Genomic DNA, 14,755 nt, shown 5'->3' on the forward strand with positions numbered 1-14,755 from the left:
CTAATTGGGAAAATTCCAAAAGGTTTCTAGAATTACAACTGGGAGACCAGTCCAGTAATTTATACACTCAGGCTTGGGCAAATGCTAGGCAGCTTCACCAAATGATTGGCTTTTTCAGCTTTATTGATGGGAGCAGCCTCGCACACAAAAATCTGATGAACCTGGTCATGAATATTACAATGGACTTCATATTGTTTTTAATGAAAATTCCGATATTCATTCAGATGTTCATTCTGCTCAGGTAGCTTAACTCTATGTTTATTAATAGGCTGAATTGGGACTTTCCCATCTTGTCAAAAGGGGACCAGGATAGAATAGAAACTGTGTCCAATGCAGATTTAGTTAATCTGGCAAAACTGCCTTTTCACACTCTACATGAGTCAACTATAAGGAAGATGAGCAAAATTCTTAACTACAGTAAACGACACCTCCTAAGTGAAACTAAACCCTCCTAGTTTCTGCTATTTAATACTATTGCAAACGTTAGATCTTTACCCACATTTCCAAAGTCCTCCCAATTCTCAAAGACAGTGTTCTGAGGAACTTTAGATGCTTTTCCCAATCCTTTAGTCACAAAGTCATGTCCAACTCTTGTGACCCCATGGATTATAGCCCACCAGGCTCGTCTGTCCATGGGATTTCCCAAGCAAGAATACTGGAGTGGGTTGCCATTTCCTTCTCCATGGGACCTTCCTAATTCAGGTATCGAACTCCTGTCTCCTGCATTGCAGGCAGAATCTTTACCGACTGAGCCACCAGGGAAGTCCCCGTCAACATTAGCTTAGAGAAACATTATTCCTGATTGAGGATGAATCTCTTCTAGTCCTAATTGATCTGGAGCCACACTCTGGGTGCTCAGCCTCACTACAATAAAACAGCCCTTGACTGAGAGAAATGAGTAATTTCACACAGTAGGGATCTCCAATGAACGTCAAGAGATTCCTATCTCTGAACTTATTTCCTTTAGCTTAGGCCTATAGAGAGATACCAGAGAAGGCAATGGCACCCCACTCCAGTACTCTTGCCTGGAAAATCCCATGGACGGAGGAGCCTGGTAGGCTGCAGTCCATGGGGTCGTGAAGAGTCGAACACAACTGAGCGAATTCACTTTCACGTTTCACTTTCATGCATTGGAGGAGGAAATGGCAACCCACTCCAGTGTTCTTGCCTGGAGAATCACAGGGACGGGGGAGCCTGGTGGGCTTCCGTCTATGGGGTCGCACAGAGTCGGACACGACTGAAGTGACTTAGCAACAGCAGCATAGAGAGATACAGACTCTTACCTCCACTCTATCCATTTATTAGGCTGAGATTTCTAAGAGAAGTATCATGCCAAAATTTCTTTCTCTCAAAAGGGGAAAACAGTTGTAGAAATGGACACTTGTCATCAAAGTAATCAACCAGGTGAGTTAAATTCTTCTTAGACATCTTTTATTTGTCTTTCTTTGACAGGATTGGGACTGATTTTGGAAGCACTGTTCATTTGTCCTGAATGAAATCAGCTACCACCTTCTTTATGGGAAAAATCTCCAACTGATGTTGGCAGAATTCATAGCACACCTCCCATCAAGATTCAAATAGATCCTTAATACCTCTTCCTAGAATTAGTCAATGTCCTATAAGTTAAAAGGTCCTTCAAGTCATAGAGCCCATAACAGAAGATTTCATGGTCAAGGCCTCATTCCTACACTAACCCAGGTAACACTCCTATTTCACTGGTGAGAAAACCTAGAACTAGAGGTATAGGTTTATCCTGGACCTCGCAGCAATAAACAACAGTGATATCCTTCGACACTCTGTTGTTCATAACCCTCATAGGCAACTAACATCCATTCCCACCAGAAGTAAATTCTTTACTATAATGATTTATTCAGTGCATTATTTATTATTCTATTTGGTGAAGCAAGCCAATACCTTTTTGCCCGTAGAGCCTACTCCTTTAAAAATTACCTGTACCTTTTTTATCCAAAATGTTCATTGTAAAAGACAGCAAGTCTTCAGCATGTTATATATACTAGCACCTTATAGATTGACTGAAATAATTGACAATTACTGAGTAATGACCAAGCACTAACTTTGCTAGGCACTGAGAATACAGTAGTAAACACAATGCTTAATGAGATATAAACATATTTTAGAGTAGGAAAATCATGTGCGATCAAAAACTATAATAGAATCAATAACACAGTGTTCACCTCTTTCTCTGTCTTACATAGGGTGGTACTTTTGGCACAATGTTGTAACTTTTCTTTATCATCCTCCTTACTTTCCTTATGAAATCCTCAAAGACAGGTAACATAACATTTACTTATGTATCAACTGTCTTTCACAATGTCTAAGTAAATATGTTTGATAAATAAAAGTTTACTGAATCCCCAGAGTAATTCTGCACTAGGAGTTTTTATGGAAATTGCTGCTGAAGATTAAGCACAAAAGAACTACAAAAAGTCACTAATCAGAGAATAGGTCTCCTAGAAACTCCCACTAAATCCCTGCTCAACAAAATGCCATTTACAAGCAAAGGGATCGTTATTTTGGGAAAGTTGACATCTGATGATGTGCATGATGTTGTTGGGTAAATCCTCAGGGCTGCTGAGTAGCTCTTAGAGGCAACTGTAAAGCAAAGGGAAACAACAGTGATGGGAGCTGAGTCACATTAGCTTTCCACTGCAATCGGTCCTTAACTGACTGATTCTCCACTAAAACGTAACTCTAGAGATTGCTCCATTTTGTGAGTGATAACTGCATGCAGCACGGGGAGATCATGTTAATCAGCCCTCCTGTTCAAAGAGCTGAATCCCTGTGGACATAGAGAAAAAAAGATCATGGTTATCAGTAGTTCAATTCTGTCATTATAATGAGATCTCTAGGGTCTTGTTTTCCTTCCAACTTGTGTAAAGAGCAGCAGAAGTTGAAAATCGCTCTCCCTCTTGCTCTAGCTGTAAATAGTACTCATTGACCTCATCATGACCTTAAGAATCCCTTCAGATTTTCTGTAATAATCCAGAGGGAAACACATGAGTGAATGTGGCCATGTTTGAATATTACAAGAAAACAGAATGGCCTAAGAGAAACTACTTTTCGCAATAGATCCAAACATTTCACATTCTTCAGTTTTTTCAATCTATAATTTCATCTCTTCTTTCTGATCTCCTTTAGAACATAACTATTAAGACAAATAAGTCACTTGTTCAGTGAAATAATTGGCAGGTTATATTTTCTTTTCACTTAGAAGACAAAAAGAAAGCAAATGACTCAAACAAAAGCCTGCATTTCTTTTTGGTTGTTTGGATTTATCAATTTTATGTTCATATAAACAACTGCAAAATATTTAATCATAGAAAGCAATATACTATTACATCTAACCTTTTCCCAAACTTATTCACACTGTTACCTTGAAAAATACCAAGAAAGAAATAAAGCTAATATGTTTTCTTTTTTTAAAAACCTAGCCATCTGTGTAAAAATATTTTTTGCTTACAAGTTCCATTTGAGCTTACACAATCAAAGTGAAGTTTAATTTGCAGAGAGATGAAAGTTTTTAGTGCAATAGATTTTTGGTCTCAGATCTGCAAATCTTTTTTCTGCTTTGATTTTGAAAATCATGTTTTCTCTATCTAAATGTTAAACTGAAAGAGCCAAAATTATTTATTTCCTACCAAATTCCTGGGTATTGTGAAGAAATAATGAGGTGATGAATTTAATTATGTGGTTACATTAATGTGGGTCAGAAAACTGGGCAGCAGTGGAGATCTGGATCAATGTGATTCTGTTTTACAAAGCAAAATCATGGGCTGTATACCACATGTCTGCAACTGCTTGTAATAATTTTTATACATTAGGGATGTGATGCATACGTTGGTATTCTTTGGGAGGTTACAATTGTTCTAGAGACTAACCTAAATATTAAACTTCAGTCAAATTACTTTTATTCATTTCCTAAATTTTATTTAACCCTTTTAAATGTTAAGGTAACATGTACTCATGATTATATGTTACATATTTATATAGTTATATTAACTTTTTTTTAATTTAGAAGATTGAAAATCCACTTTCTTCAAACTTTCCAATTATCTTTGCATATTTATGTAAACCATAGAAATGGAAATGCACTATATCTGAAATATTGAAACTTTGAAAAGTTTATTTTATATACTTAAAATAATTATAGTTTAATACTTTTATTAATTTAAACATATTGTTTTAAATATAATTTAAATTTAATATAATTTTAGTATGTTCAATATAGTTAATACATATGTTTAAAATATTTAATACAGAATATGCTTAAAATATACTGAAATATTGTCTTCCGTATCAATAAAACACACCAGGGTTTTTTTTTTTCATGTGTGATTTTTCTGTTACTTTACAACTCTGCAAATATTTATTTAACCACTATACAGCCAACTGGTTCCAAATAGGAAAAGGAGTACATCAAGGCTGTATATTGTCACCCTGCTTATTTAACTTATATGCAGAGTACATCATGAGAAACGCTGGATTGGAAGAAACACAAGCTGGAATCAAGATTGCCGGGAGAAATATCAATAACCTCAGATATGCAGATGACACCACCCTTATGGCAGAAAGTGAAGAGGAGCTAAAAAGCCTCTTGATTAAAGTGAAAGAGGAGAGTGAAAAAGTTGGCTTAAAGCTCAACGTTCAGAAAACGAAGATCATGGCATCTGGTCCCATCACTTCATGGGAAATAGATGGGGAAGCAGTGGAAACAGTGTCAGACTTTATTTTTTGGGGCTCCAAAATCACTGCAGATGGTGATTGCAGCCATGAAATTAAAAGACGCTTACTCCTTGGAAGAAAAGTTATGACCAACCTAGATAGTATATTCAAAAGCAGAGACATTACTTTGCCGACTAAGGTCCGTCTAGTCAAGGCTATGGTTTTTCCTGTGGTCATGTATGGATGTGAGAGTTGGACTGTGAAGAAGGCTGAGTGCCGAAGAATTGATGCTTTTGAACTGTAGTGTTGGAGAAGACTCTTGAGAATCCTTTGGACTGCAAGGAGATCCAACCAGCCCATTCTGAAGGAGATCAACCCTGAGATTTCTTTGGAAGGAATGATGCTAAAGCTGAAACCCCAGTACTTTGGCCACCTCATGCGAAGAGCTGACTCATTGGAAAAGACTCTGATGCTGGGAGAGATTGGGGGCAGGAGGAGAAGGGGACAACCGAGGATGAGATGGCTGGATGGCATCACTGACTCAATGGACATGAGTCTGAGTGAACTCCGGGAGTTGGTGATGGACAGGGAGGCCTGGCGTGCTGCGATTCATGGGGTTGCAAAGAGTCGGACACAGCTGAGCAACTGAACTGAACTGAACTGAACAGCCAATAGTCTAGTGGTTTTCTCCACTTTCTTCAATTTCAGTCTGAATTTGGCAATAAGGAGTTCATGATCTGAGCCACAGTCAGCTCCCAGTATTATTTTTGCTGACTGTATAGAGCTTCTCCATCTTTGGCTGCAAAGAATATTATCAATCTGATTCAGGTGTTGACCATTTGGTGATGTCCATGTGTAGAGTCTCCTCTTGTGTTGTTAGAAGAGGGTATTGCTATGACCAGTGCGTTCTCTTGGCAGAACTCTATTAGCCTTTGCCCTGCTTTGTTCTGTACTCCAAAGCCAAATTTGCCTGTTACTCCAGGTGTTTCTTGACTTCCTACTTTTGCATTCCAGTCCCCCATAATGAAGAACATCTTTTTTGTGTGTTAGTTCTAGAAGGTCTTGTAGGTCTTCATAGAACTGTTCAACTTCAGCTTCTTCAGCATTACTGGTCGGGGCATAGACTTGGATTACTGTGATATTGAATGGTTTGCCTTGGAAACAAACACAGGTCATTCTGTCGTTTTTGAGATTGCATCCAAGTACTGTATTTTGGACTCTTTTGTTGACTATGATGGCTATTCCATTTCTTCTAAGGGATTCCTGCTCACAGCAGTAGATATAATGGTCATCTGAGTTAAATTCACCCATTCCAGTCCATTTTAGTTTGGTGATTCCTAGAATGTCGATGTTCACTCTTGTCATCTCCTGTTTGACCGCTTCCGATTTGCCTTGATTCATGGACCTAACATTCCAGGTTCCTATGCAATATTGCTCTTTACAGTATCAAACCTTGCTTCTATCACCAGTTCCTTCCACAACTGGGTATTGTTTTTGCTTTGGCTCCATCCATTCCTTCATTTTTTCTGGAGTTATTTCTCCACTGATCTCCAATAGCATAATTGGGCACCTGCCAACCTGGAGAGTTCTTCTTTCAGTTGTCCTATCTTCTTGCCTTTTCATACTGTCCATGGGGTTCTCAAGGTAAGAATGCTGAAGTGGTTTGACTTATGACTATGTAGTGGAAGTGAGAAATAGATTTAAGGGACTAGATCTGATAGACAGAGTGCTATTAAGAGGAGGTGGCAAGAATATACAGAAGAACTGTACAAAAAAGATTTTCATGACCAAGATAATCATGATAGTGTGATCACTCACCTAGAGCTAGACATCCTGGAATGTGAAGTCAAGTGGGCCTTAGAAAGCACCGCTACAAACAAAGCTAGTGCAGGTGATGGAATTACAGTTGAGCTGTTTCAAATCCTGAAAGATGATGCTGTCAAAGTGCTGCATTCAATATGCCAGCAAATTTGGAAAACTCAGCAGTGGCCACAGGACTGGAAAAGGTCAGTTTTCATTCCAAAACCAAAGAAAGGCAATGCCAAAGAATGCTCAGACTGCAATTGCACTCATCTAACACGCTAGTAAAGTGATGCTTAAAACTCTCCAAGCCAGGCTTCAACAGTATGGGAACCGTGAACTTCCAGAATTTCAAGCTGGATTTAGAAAAGGCAGAGGAACCAGAGATCAAATTGCCAACATCCACTGGATCATTGAAAAAGCAACAGAGTTCCAGAAAACCATCTGCTTCTGCTTTATTGACTATGCCAAAGCGTTTGACTGTGTGGATCACAATAAACTGGAAAATTTTGAAAGAGATGCGAATACCAGACCACCTGACCTGCCTCTTGAGAAATCTGTATGCAGGTCAGGAAGCAACAGTTAGAATGGGACATGGAACAACAGACTGGTTCCAAATAGGAAAAGGAGTATGTCAAGGCTGTATATTGTCACCCTGCTTATTTAACTTTTATGCAGAGTACATCATGAGAAACGCTGGGCTGGAAGAAGCACAAGCTGGAATCAAGATTGATGGGAGAAAATATCAATCACCTCAGATATGCAGATGACATCACCCTTATGGCAGAAAGTGAAGAACTAAGGAGCCTCTTGATGAAAGTGAAAGAGGAGAGTGAAAAAGTTGGCTTAAAGCTCAACATTCAGAAAACTAAGATCATGGCATCTGGTCCATCACTTCATGGCAAATAGATAGGGAAACAGTGGAAACAGTGACTGACTTTATTTTTCTGGGCTCGAAAATCACTGCAGATGGTGATTGCAACCATGAAATGAAAAAAACGCTTACTCCTTGGAAAGAAAGTTATGACCAACCTAGACAGTATGATGAAAAGCAGAGACATTACTTTGTCAACAAAGGACCATCTAGTCAAGGCTATGGTTTTTCCAGTAGTCATGTATGGATGTGAAAGTTGGACTATAAAGACAGTTGAGCACACAGAGGTTGAGATGGTTGGATGTCATCACTGACTCAATGGACATGGGTTTGGGTGGACTCCAGGAGTTGGTGATAAACAGGGAGTCCTGGAGTGCTGAGGTTCATGGGGTTGCAAATAGTCAGACACCACCGAGGGACTGAACTGAACTGAACTGAACTGAACTGAACTGATTCAGCCAATGGACGTTTAGTCTGTTTCCTTTTTTAGCTACAATGTAACTGTGCTACATAGAACTTTATGTACACTTAGGAAGGCAACCTGAATGGTTAATCCCATGAAGTGAAATTAATGAATCAAAGACCTGTAATTTGGCAAAATTATCCTCCAAAAATTTAAACCAAATGCAAGGTATGAGTGCCATTTTGTTATATCTTCACAAACTCTGAGTGTCACCAAGCTGAAAGGTATTTGCAATACAATCAGAGAAAAGTAATATCTCATTGTTTTGATTGTAGTTATTTAAGTATAGAGGTTCCCCTTCATGTATCACTGTCTTGTTATGGCAAAGGGGCTTGGAGAACTCAATGAAGCTATGAGCCATGCTGTGACTAAACCACTGCCACCACCACCAATGAGTTTTAAATAACTTTAGGTTGGGGAAAATATGTAAGCTCTAATGGGTCACATCAGTGACTATGATTAGTGCTTATTCTCAGGTTTTGCACCACCCTTAAGGGAATTGTTTAGGCTTTCATTTCACTGATTGTAGAAATGATGTTTATCATTTTGGGGGTTTGGAGTGGGGGGAGCCACAATTTTATCTTCTCCAAAAGATAATCAATGTGGTTTACATGTTTCCTTTGAATGCAATTTAAAGAACAACATTCAACCAAATCTCATATATTTATTCTATATTTACTATATTCCAGTAACTTTACCAATCTAAGTAAAAATAAAAGTTATAAGTCAAGTGACAAAAAGAAACATAACATGATTTTTGGATTATCTTTTTAAAAACTTATTAAAATAGAAAGAAATTAGACTTTTAAATTCTTTCCTTAGACAAAAGACTAAGTCTCATTTCAATTTAAGAATAAAAAGATTTCCAAAAGCTGTTCATATTTGTACTATATTGCCAAGCTTGATTTTTTTGCCCCACCAAATACAAGGTAAATTTTCTACAGAAATAAAGGCTCAAATTGTGAGAATATGGACAATTGTGGTCCCAGTCAGAAAGCAAGAAAAGAACCTAAGAGTTTTGATTCTCAATCATCTGCTATTATTGCAAGATTACCCCTAAGAATACACTCTATTCCCTTTGACAGTCCAGCTAATTACCCAAAGGAGTGTTCAGTCCCCATGATCTCAATAAGAAAGTATGTTATGCCTGCTTTCAGGCACCATTTTGGATGCTAAGAAATTAGTCCTCTGGTTGGTTTGTTTTTGCATTGTTTTTTTTTTTTTTTTTTCCAATCTGAGTCTACAAGAGTGTCCTCAGCTGCACTGCTTATTTTCTGGGGGCTTTAGCTGACAGCTCCTGAAAACCTCCTGCAGGCTGGGTATTTGGCCCAAATGGCAGGCAGACAGAAGGAATACTAATGCTATTTTCTATTTCAATTGCCTCATTTCTCCATAATTTAACTACCAAATGGCACTTATTCCACTTTGCCTTTTCTATGAGGTAGTGATATACCATTGCTCCATCACTTTACTCAAATTATAAGAAAAGGAATTCTCACAGCCTTTACAACTCTTACCTTCAGGAAGAAACAAGACTCCAGTGCATGGGAAGCAATTCAGAGCTCAATTGTCATCCCCTTTCTTGACAAAGTTAAGATCTTTGTAACCACTTCTATATAATTTCTGGTGCATTAGTCTCATATCACCCTATTGTTACTTTCTAACTATATTAACTGCATAATCTCCATAAAATCCCTATAACAAATCCCAACCACAGGGGAAAAATATTAAAATGTGGTTTCCCTAGATCACTTGGGAAAGCTGAAAACAGGTAAGCCTAAATAACTGAAAAATTAAGAAAAAAAATTCTTTATTGCACTTTGGTATACTGTATTTGGCTGTGGAAAATAAATTTGCTATAATAACTTTGAAGTTGAGAAGTTTTTACCAAAATAAGCTTTTTATTAGAAAATCAAAATATGTGTGGCTATGATATGTGCTACTCTGCTTTATTTTTTCCAAGCCTGCTAATTGAATATATTATTACTAATTGTCTTGATCCCCTAAATCACACACCTATCTAGATATTTTATAATATTCTTTTAATAATTTTACTCTTGTTATTTATGCCTAAGTTATCAAAGAATCAACAGGACTAAGAGTTCGAGGTGTGTTTTCTTCTGTGCCCACTGTTCTATTTTTTTTTTTAACACTTGTCTCCTTGTCATGGAAATCCCTTAGTAATCACCCAACTAAAAATTAAAAAGAAAAAAATTCAACATTTCTAATTTCTTAGGTAAGCATGTGTTTGATGCCACAGAATAATTAAATTTCTCATTTTATTCTTCTGTGGATACAGTCTTTACAAGAGGAACTCTTCAGATAATATTTTAAAAAAAATTTTACCATACTTCGCTAATACAGGGTATATAGTTTTTATGACAATAACACTAGTTAATGGTATTATAAATTGTGATAGAAAAAAAATTATGGTAGACATAGATTTTGAGTTTTCAGATAGCTGAATTTTAGGAACTCTTAAAATTTTACTTTTAACAGTTTTTTCTTTTAAACAAAACAAAATTTTATTTTTCTTCATAATCATCAAGAAGAAAATGTGGGCATTTTTAACAAGAAATCAGAAGAAAGAAGTTACGTTCATACTTAAAGTAAATATACTCAATTTAAATTTTCTTACAGTTGTAATTATTAAAAAAAATAATTGTGATATTTAGTTTCATTATTACCCTAATGCTCTTTATTCCAAATAAAAATCTGTCTTTTATGGATTCAAGACTCTTTATTCTTCTTAGCCATATTAGGGTCAATCTTTTTCTTTTTCTTTTTTTTTTTTTTTTACTTTTTAAATTTACTCTTTATGTACTGCACTATCTTTCCTTTTTTCTCCATTCATCCTGATCACCATGCACTTCTCCTCTGCAAGATAATCATGTTGTTCTGATGTTTCTAAAAGCCCAAGAGATTATACCGAAAGTTGTCATTTTATTACTGGATAGAATGTCGTCTCTGACCCTAGACATTTAGATTGCAGAATTCTATTTCTTTCAAAGAAATTAATGATAGAGATCTGAGTTGACAGCATTTCATGGGAAGAACTGGGATGTTTAGCAGATACAATAATAATCTAAGTGAAAATGATGACACTATGAAGTATTTACTATGAAGTAAATACATACTTTAACAACATTAATAAGATTATAATAGTCCAGATCATGGTAGGCAGTTTTTTTGTGATTTTCAAATCATGTCTTGGATACTGAGATTAGTCCTGGTTGTCAGATTTTCAGAAGGTCATTGTCAACATTTAGGATATTTGGAAAACATCTACTAATGTGATAATATACCTGATAACCTTGTTATAAGAACGGTTAAAGGAAACTGAATGCTTTGGTCTAAAGAAAATTTAGGTATGGTAACTCATTTAAAATATTTTAATGATGGTCATATTAAGAGATATTAAGATATGATATATGCTCAATAAGATTAAAATACTTTTGCTTATGAATAAGGGGAAATTTACTACTTGATAAAAAGTTACTGATTCTCGTTCTGAATTTTCCAACAATGAAATAATCTGCCTATGTGTTTGAACAAATGATAAACAAATTATGTGCCTGGGCAGAAGCTATTCAAATATTGAATGGGCTGTGAGACTTGATGTCTTACATGTTCCTTAAAAATCCTGATTTTCAATGGTTTTCAGAAAATAAAGATTAAGTATTCTTTATTTCATTCTTACCAGTTATACGAATGATATGAAAAGAAGGCAATGGGAAAATCCAATGACAGCTCAGAGTACGGTTTTATCTTAGTGGGCTTCTCTGATCGTCCCAAGCTGGAGATGGTGCTCTTCATAGTAAATTTTACTCTGTATTCAGTGGCTGTCCTGGGAAATTCAGCCATAATCCTTGTGTGTATATTAGACTCTCGACTTCATACGCCAATGTACTTCTTTCTGGCAAATCTTTCCTTTTTAGATCTCTGCTTTAGTACTAGCTGTGTCCCCCAGATGCTGGTTAACCTCTGGGGCCCTGATAAGACCATCAGCTATGCGGGCTGTGTTGTCCAGCTCTTCTCTTTCCTTTCTGTTGGAGGAGTCGAGTGCCTCCTTCTGGCTGTCATGGCCTATGACCGCTATGCTGCAGTCTGCAAGCCCTTGCATTATACGGTCATTATGCACCCCCAGCTGTGCTTACGACTGGTGGCTGTGGCCTGGGGAAGCGGACTGGTCAATGCCATCGTCATGTCCCCACTGACAATGACTCTCTCCAGATGTGGTCAGCGACGAGTTAACCATTTCCTTTGTGAAATGCCGGCCCTGATCAAGATGGCTTGTGTGGACGCTCGCGCAGTGGAAATGCTGGCCTTCACCTTTGCCGTTCTGATTGTCCTACTGCCCCTCACTCTTATTCTTGTCTCCTACGGCTACATCGCAGCAGCTGTGCTGAGGATCAAGTCGGCTGCTGGGCGCCGGAAGGCCTTCAATACCTGTAGCTCTCACCTCACTGTGGTCTCCTTGTTCTATGGGAGCATCATCTATATGTACATGCAGCCAGGAAACAGCTCTTCCCAAGACCAAGGCAAGTTTCTCACCCTCTTCTACAACCTGGTGACTCCCATGTTGAATCCACTCATCTACACCTTAAGGAATAAGGAGGTGAAAGGGGCGCTGAAAAAGGTTTTGGGGAGGCAACAATGAAATACAGAGGTATGCTAAGTTATAATGTCCTATGAAATTTTTTTCCCAAACATTACTGTTTATTTTGTGCTTAAGATAACTTTAGCCAATGTATCAAACATTCTTGGATTTGTTTTTTAAATGTGGATAAATACACTGAGGTGTATCCAGAGTCAAGGCGAATCAACCCAAAACCTTAGGTACACACTATATGGATGTAACTTTACCGTGTGAGGCACCAGGGAAGCCCACTATATATCCTAAGTTATAAAAGTGAGTAGATAGTTTCAAGCCTCTTAATAAAAACTTTGTAGCTATTTTCATCCTGATTTTTTAAACGGCAAAACTATTCCCTGGTGGCTCAAATGGTAGAGATTCTGCCTGCAATGTGGGAGACCTGGTTGGATCCCTGGGTCGGGAAGATCCCCTAGAGTAGGAAATGGCAACCTGCTCCAGTATTCTTGCCTGGGAAATCCCATGGACAGGGGAGCCTGGCGGACTACAGTCCCAGAGGTCGCCAAGAGTCAGACACGACTGAGAGACTAACACTACTACTACTATGGTCTATAGCTCCTATGTAAATGAGCCTGAGTCACAGAGAAGATAACTGGAATTCAGAAGTGTGTATACATATCTGAACCTTTTCCATTATCCGCTAACAGTGCCTTTGTTAGAGTGGTGCGTGTAGGGGTGACCTAATAACCAGCTCCAGCCTGTATCCTTTGTTTGTACATTCTTTCATCATGCTGATATGCCGTAGACTCCATGTGAGCATTCTCACCATTCTCCGTAATGTTTCTTTATTATTAAAACGATGACATCACCCCTTCCCACATTGCCCTGTGTAAATGCCTGGCCAAATCCTTCCTGTGCTTCAGTGGTCAACTCTAATATGATGTGTGTGTGTGCTTCGTGGCTCAATCATATCTGACTCTTTGTGACCCCATGGACTGTAGCCCACCAGGCTCCTCTGTCCATGGGATTCTCCAGGCAAGAACACTGGAATGGGTTGTCATGCCTTCCTCCAGGGGATCTTCCCAACCCAGGGATCAAACCCAGGTCTCCCGCATTGCAGGCAGATTCTTTAATATTTTTAAAATTATCTGGGACTCCTTGATTTTAAAATGCTCTGTCACTTCGTCTAAACTATTGTATTTTTATACAATGAAATGACCATTCTTCTAGTTAATTTTATTATATTTAGGTTTCTTATGTTTCCTATTAGATTGTAAGTTCCTGGATGTTAGGGCTATTTATTTTTTATTCTTTCTTAGCACCATTCCAAGTACTGAGTTGCTAATAAAAATCTTAATTTTGGTAAAAACTTCAAAGTTCTTTCCAGTTTCTTTCCACTGGAGTATTTTATTGTGTTAGGAGATCATTTTTTAAAAATTGTTATTCAAAGAAATGACTCTATAATATGAATATATCTGTCATCATTATGAGGCTTATTAAAATAATATTTATCAACTTGAGAAGGAGGGCACAAAATTCCATAGACATAGCTATTCATATCCATTCTGTGTGAAATTAAACATCACTATTAAAATTGATAAGAAAATTTAAATTAAAAGTATGTTTACTTTTTAAACATAAAAAATAACTTCTTTTTTCTGGTTTCTTGTTTAAAATGCTATTTTTTCAAGAGCGAGGGGATATATGTATACTTATAGCTGATTGATGTCTTTGTACAGCAGAAACCAACACATTGTAAGCAATTATCCTCCAATTAAAAATAAAATTTAAGAAGATAAAATTTAACAATGTTATTTTTTTCTTGATGATTATGAAGAAAAATAAAAATTGTTTTGCTTTGTGTAATTAATAGTTTCTAAAATTCCAGAATTGATTGACTACCTGAAAAACAAAAATATTTATCCACCATACTTTTTCCCATCATAATTTTAATGCTACTAACTGCTGTTATTACCATTCAAACTATGTCCCATATTAGAGAAGTATGGCAGCCTTTAAAAATATTATCTAATGAGCTCCTGTAACAGACTATAGTCACAGAAGGGTAATTTATTCTTCTAAGACATCAAACACATGCTTACCTGATGAAACAAAAATGTTGAATTCTTTTTAAAAGTTCTAGTCAGATGATTTCTTAGGAGCTTCACATGGGCATTTTCGTGAAAGTGTTGGATGGTCACCATCCGCCAGAGAATGCACCCACTGAGGTCTGCCATTTCCAACAGCTGAAGGAAAGGAGAGTGTCTAATTTGTATGTTTGAAGGTGCCATAAGGCAAAGTTCCTTCTTAGTCCCCCAGATTGATGCCTGCTATAACTTTT

General features: G+C 37.3%; 2 protein-coding genes across 2 annotated transcripts in view; both read left to right on the forward strand.

The window, feature by feature from the left end:
- The window catches only part of LOC138069278 (zinc finger protein 184-like), a 1,142,341-nt gene that overhangs the window by 826,082 nt on the left and 301,504 nt on the right, over positions 1-14,755 (forward strand). The window lies entirely within an intron of this gene.
- LOC138069303 (putative olfactory receptor 2W6) lies at positions 11,551-12,480 on the forward strand. The gene has a single exon (XM_068960558.1). It carries the CDS (start codon positions 11,551-11,553, stop codon positions 12,478-12,480), a length of 930 nt encoding a protein of 309 aa, XP_068816659.1.

The sequence above is a fragment of the Capricornis sumatraensis genome, chromosome 22, assembly GCF_032405125.1.
Source record: "Capricornis sumatraensis isolate serow.1 chromosome 22, serow.2, whole genome shotgun sequence".
Taxonomy (NCBI): Eukaryota; Metazoa; Chordata; class Mammalia; order Artiodactyla; family Bovidae; genus Capricornis; species Capricornis sumatraensis.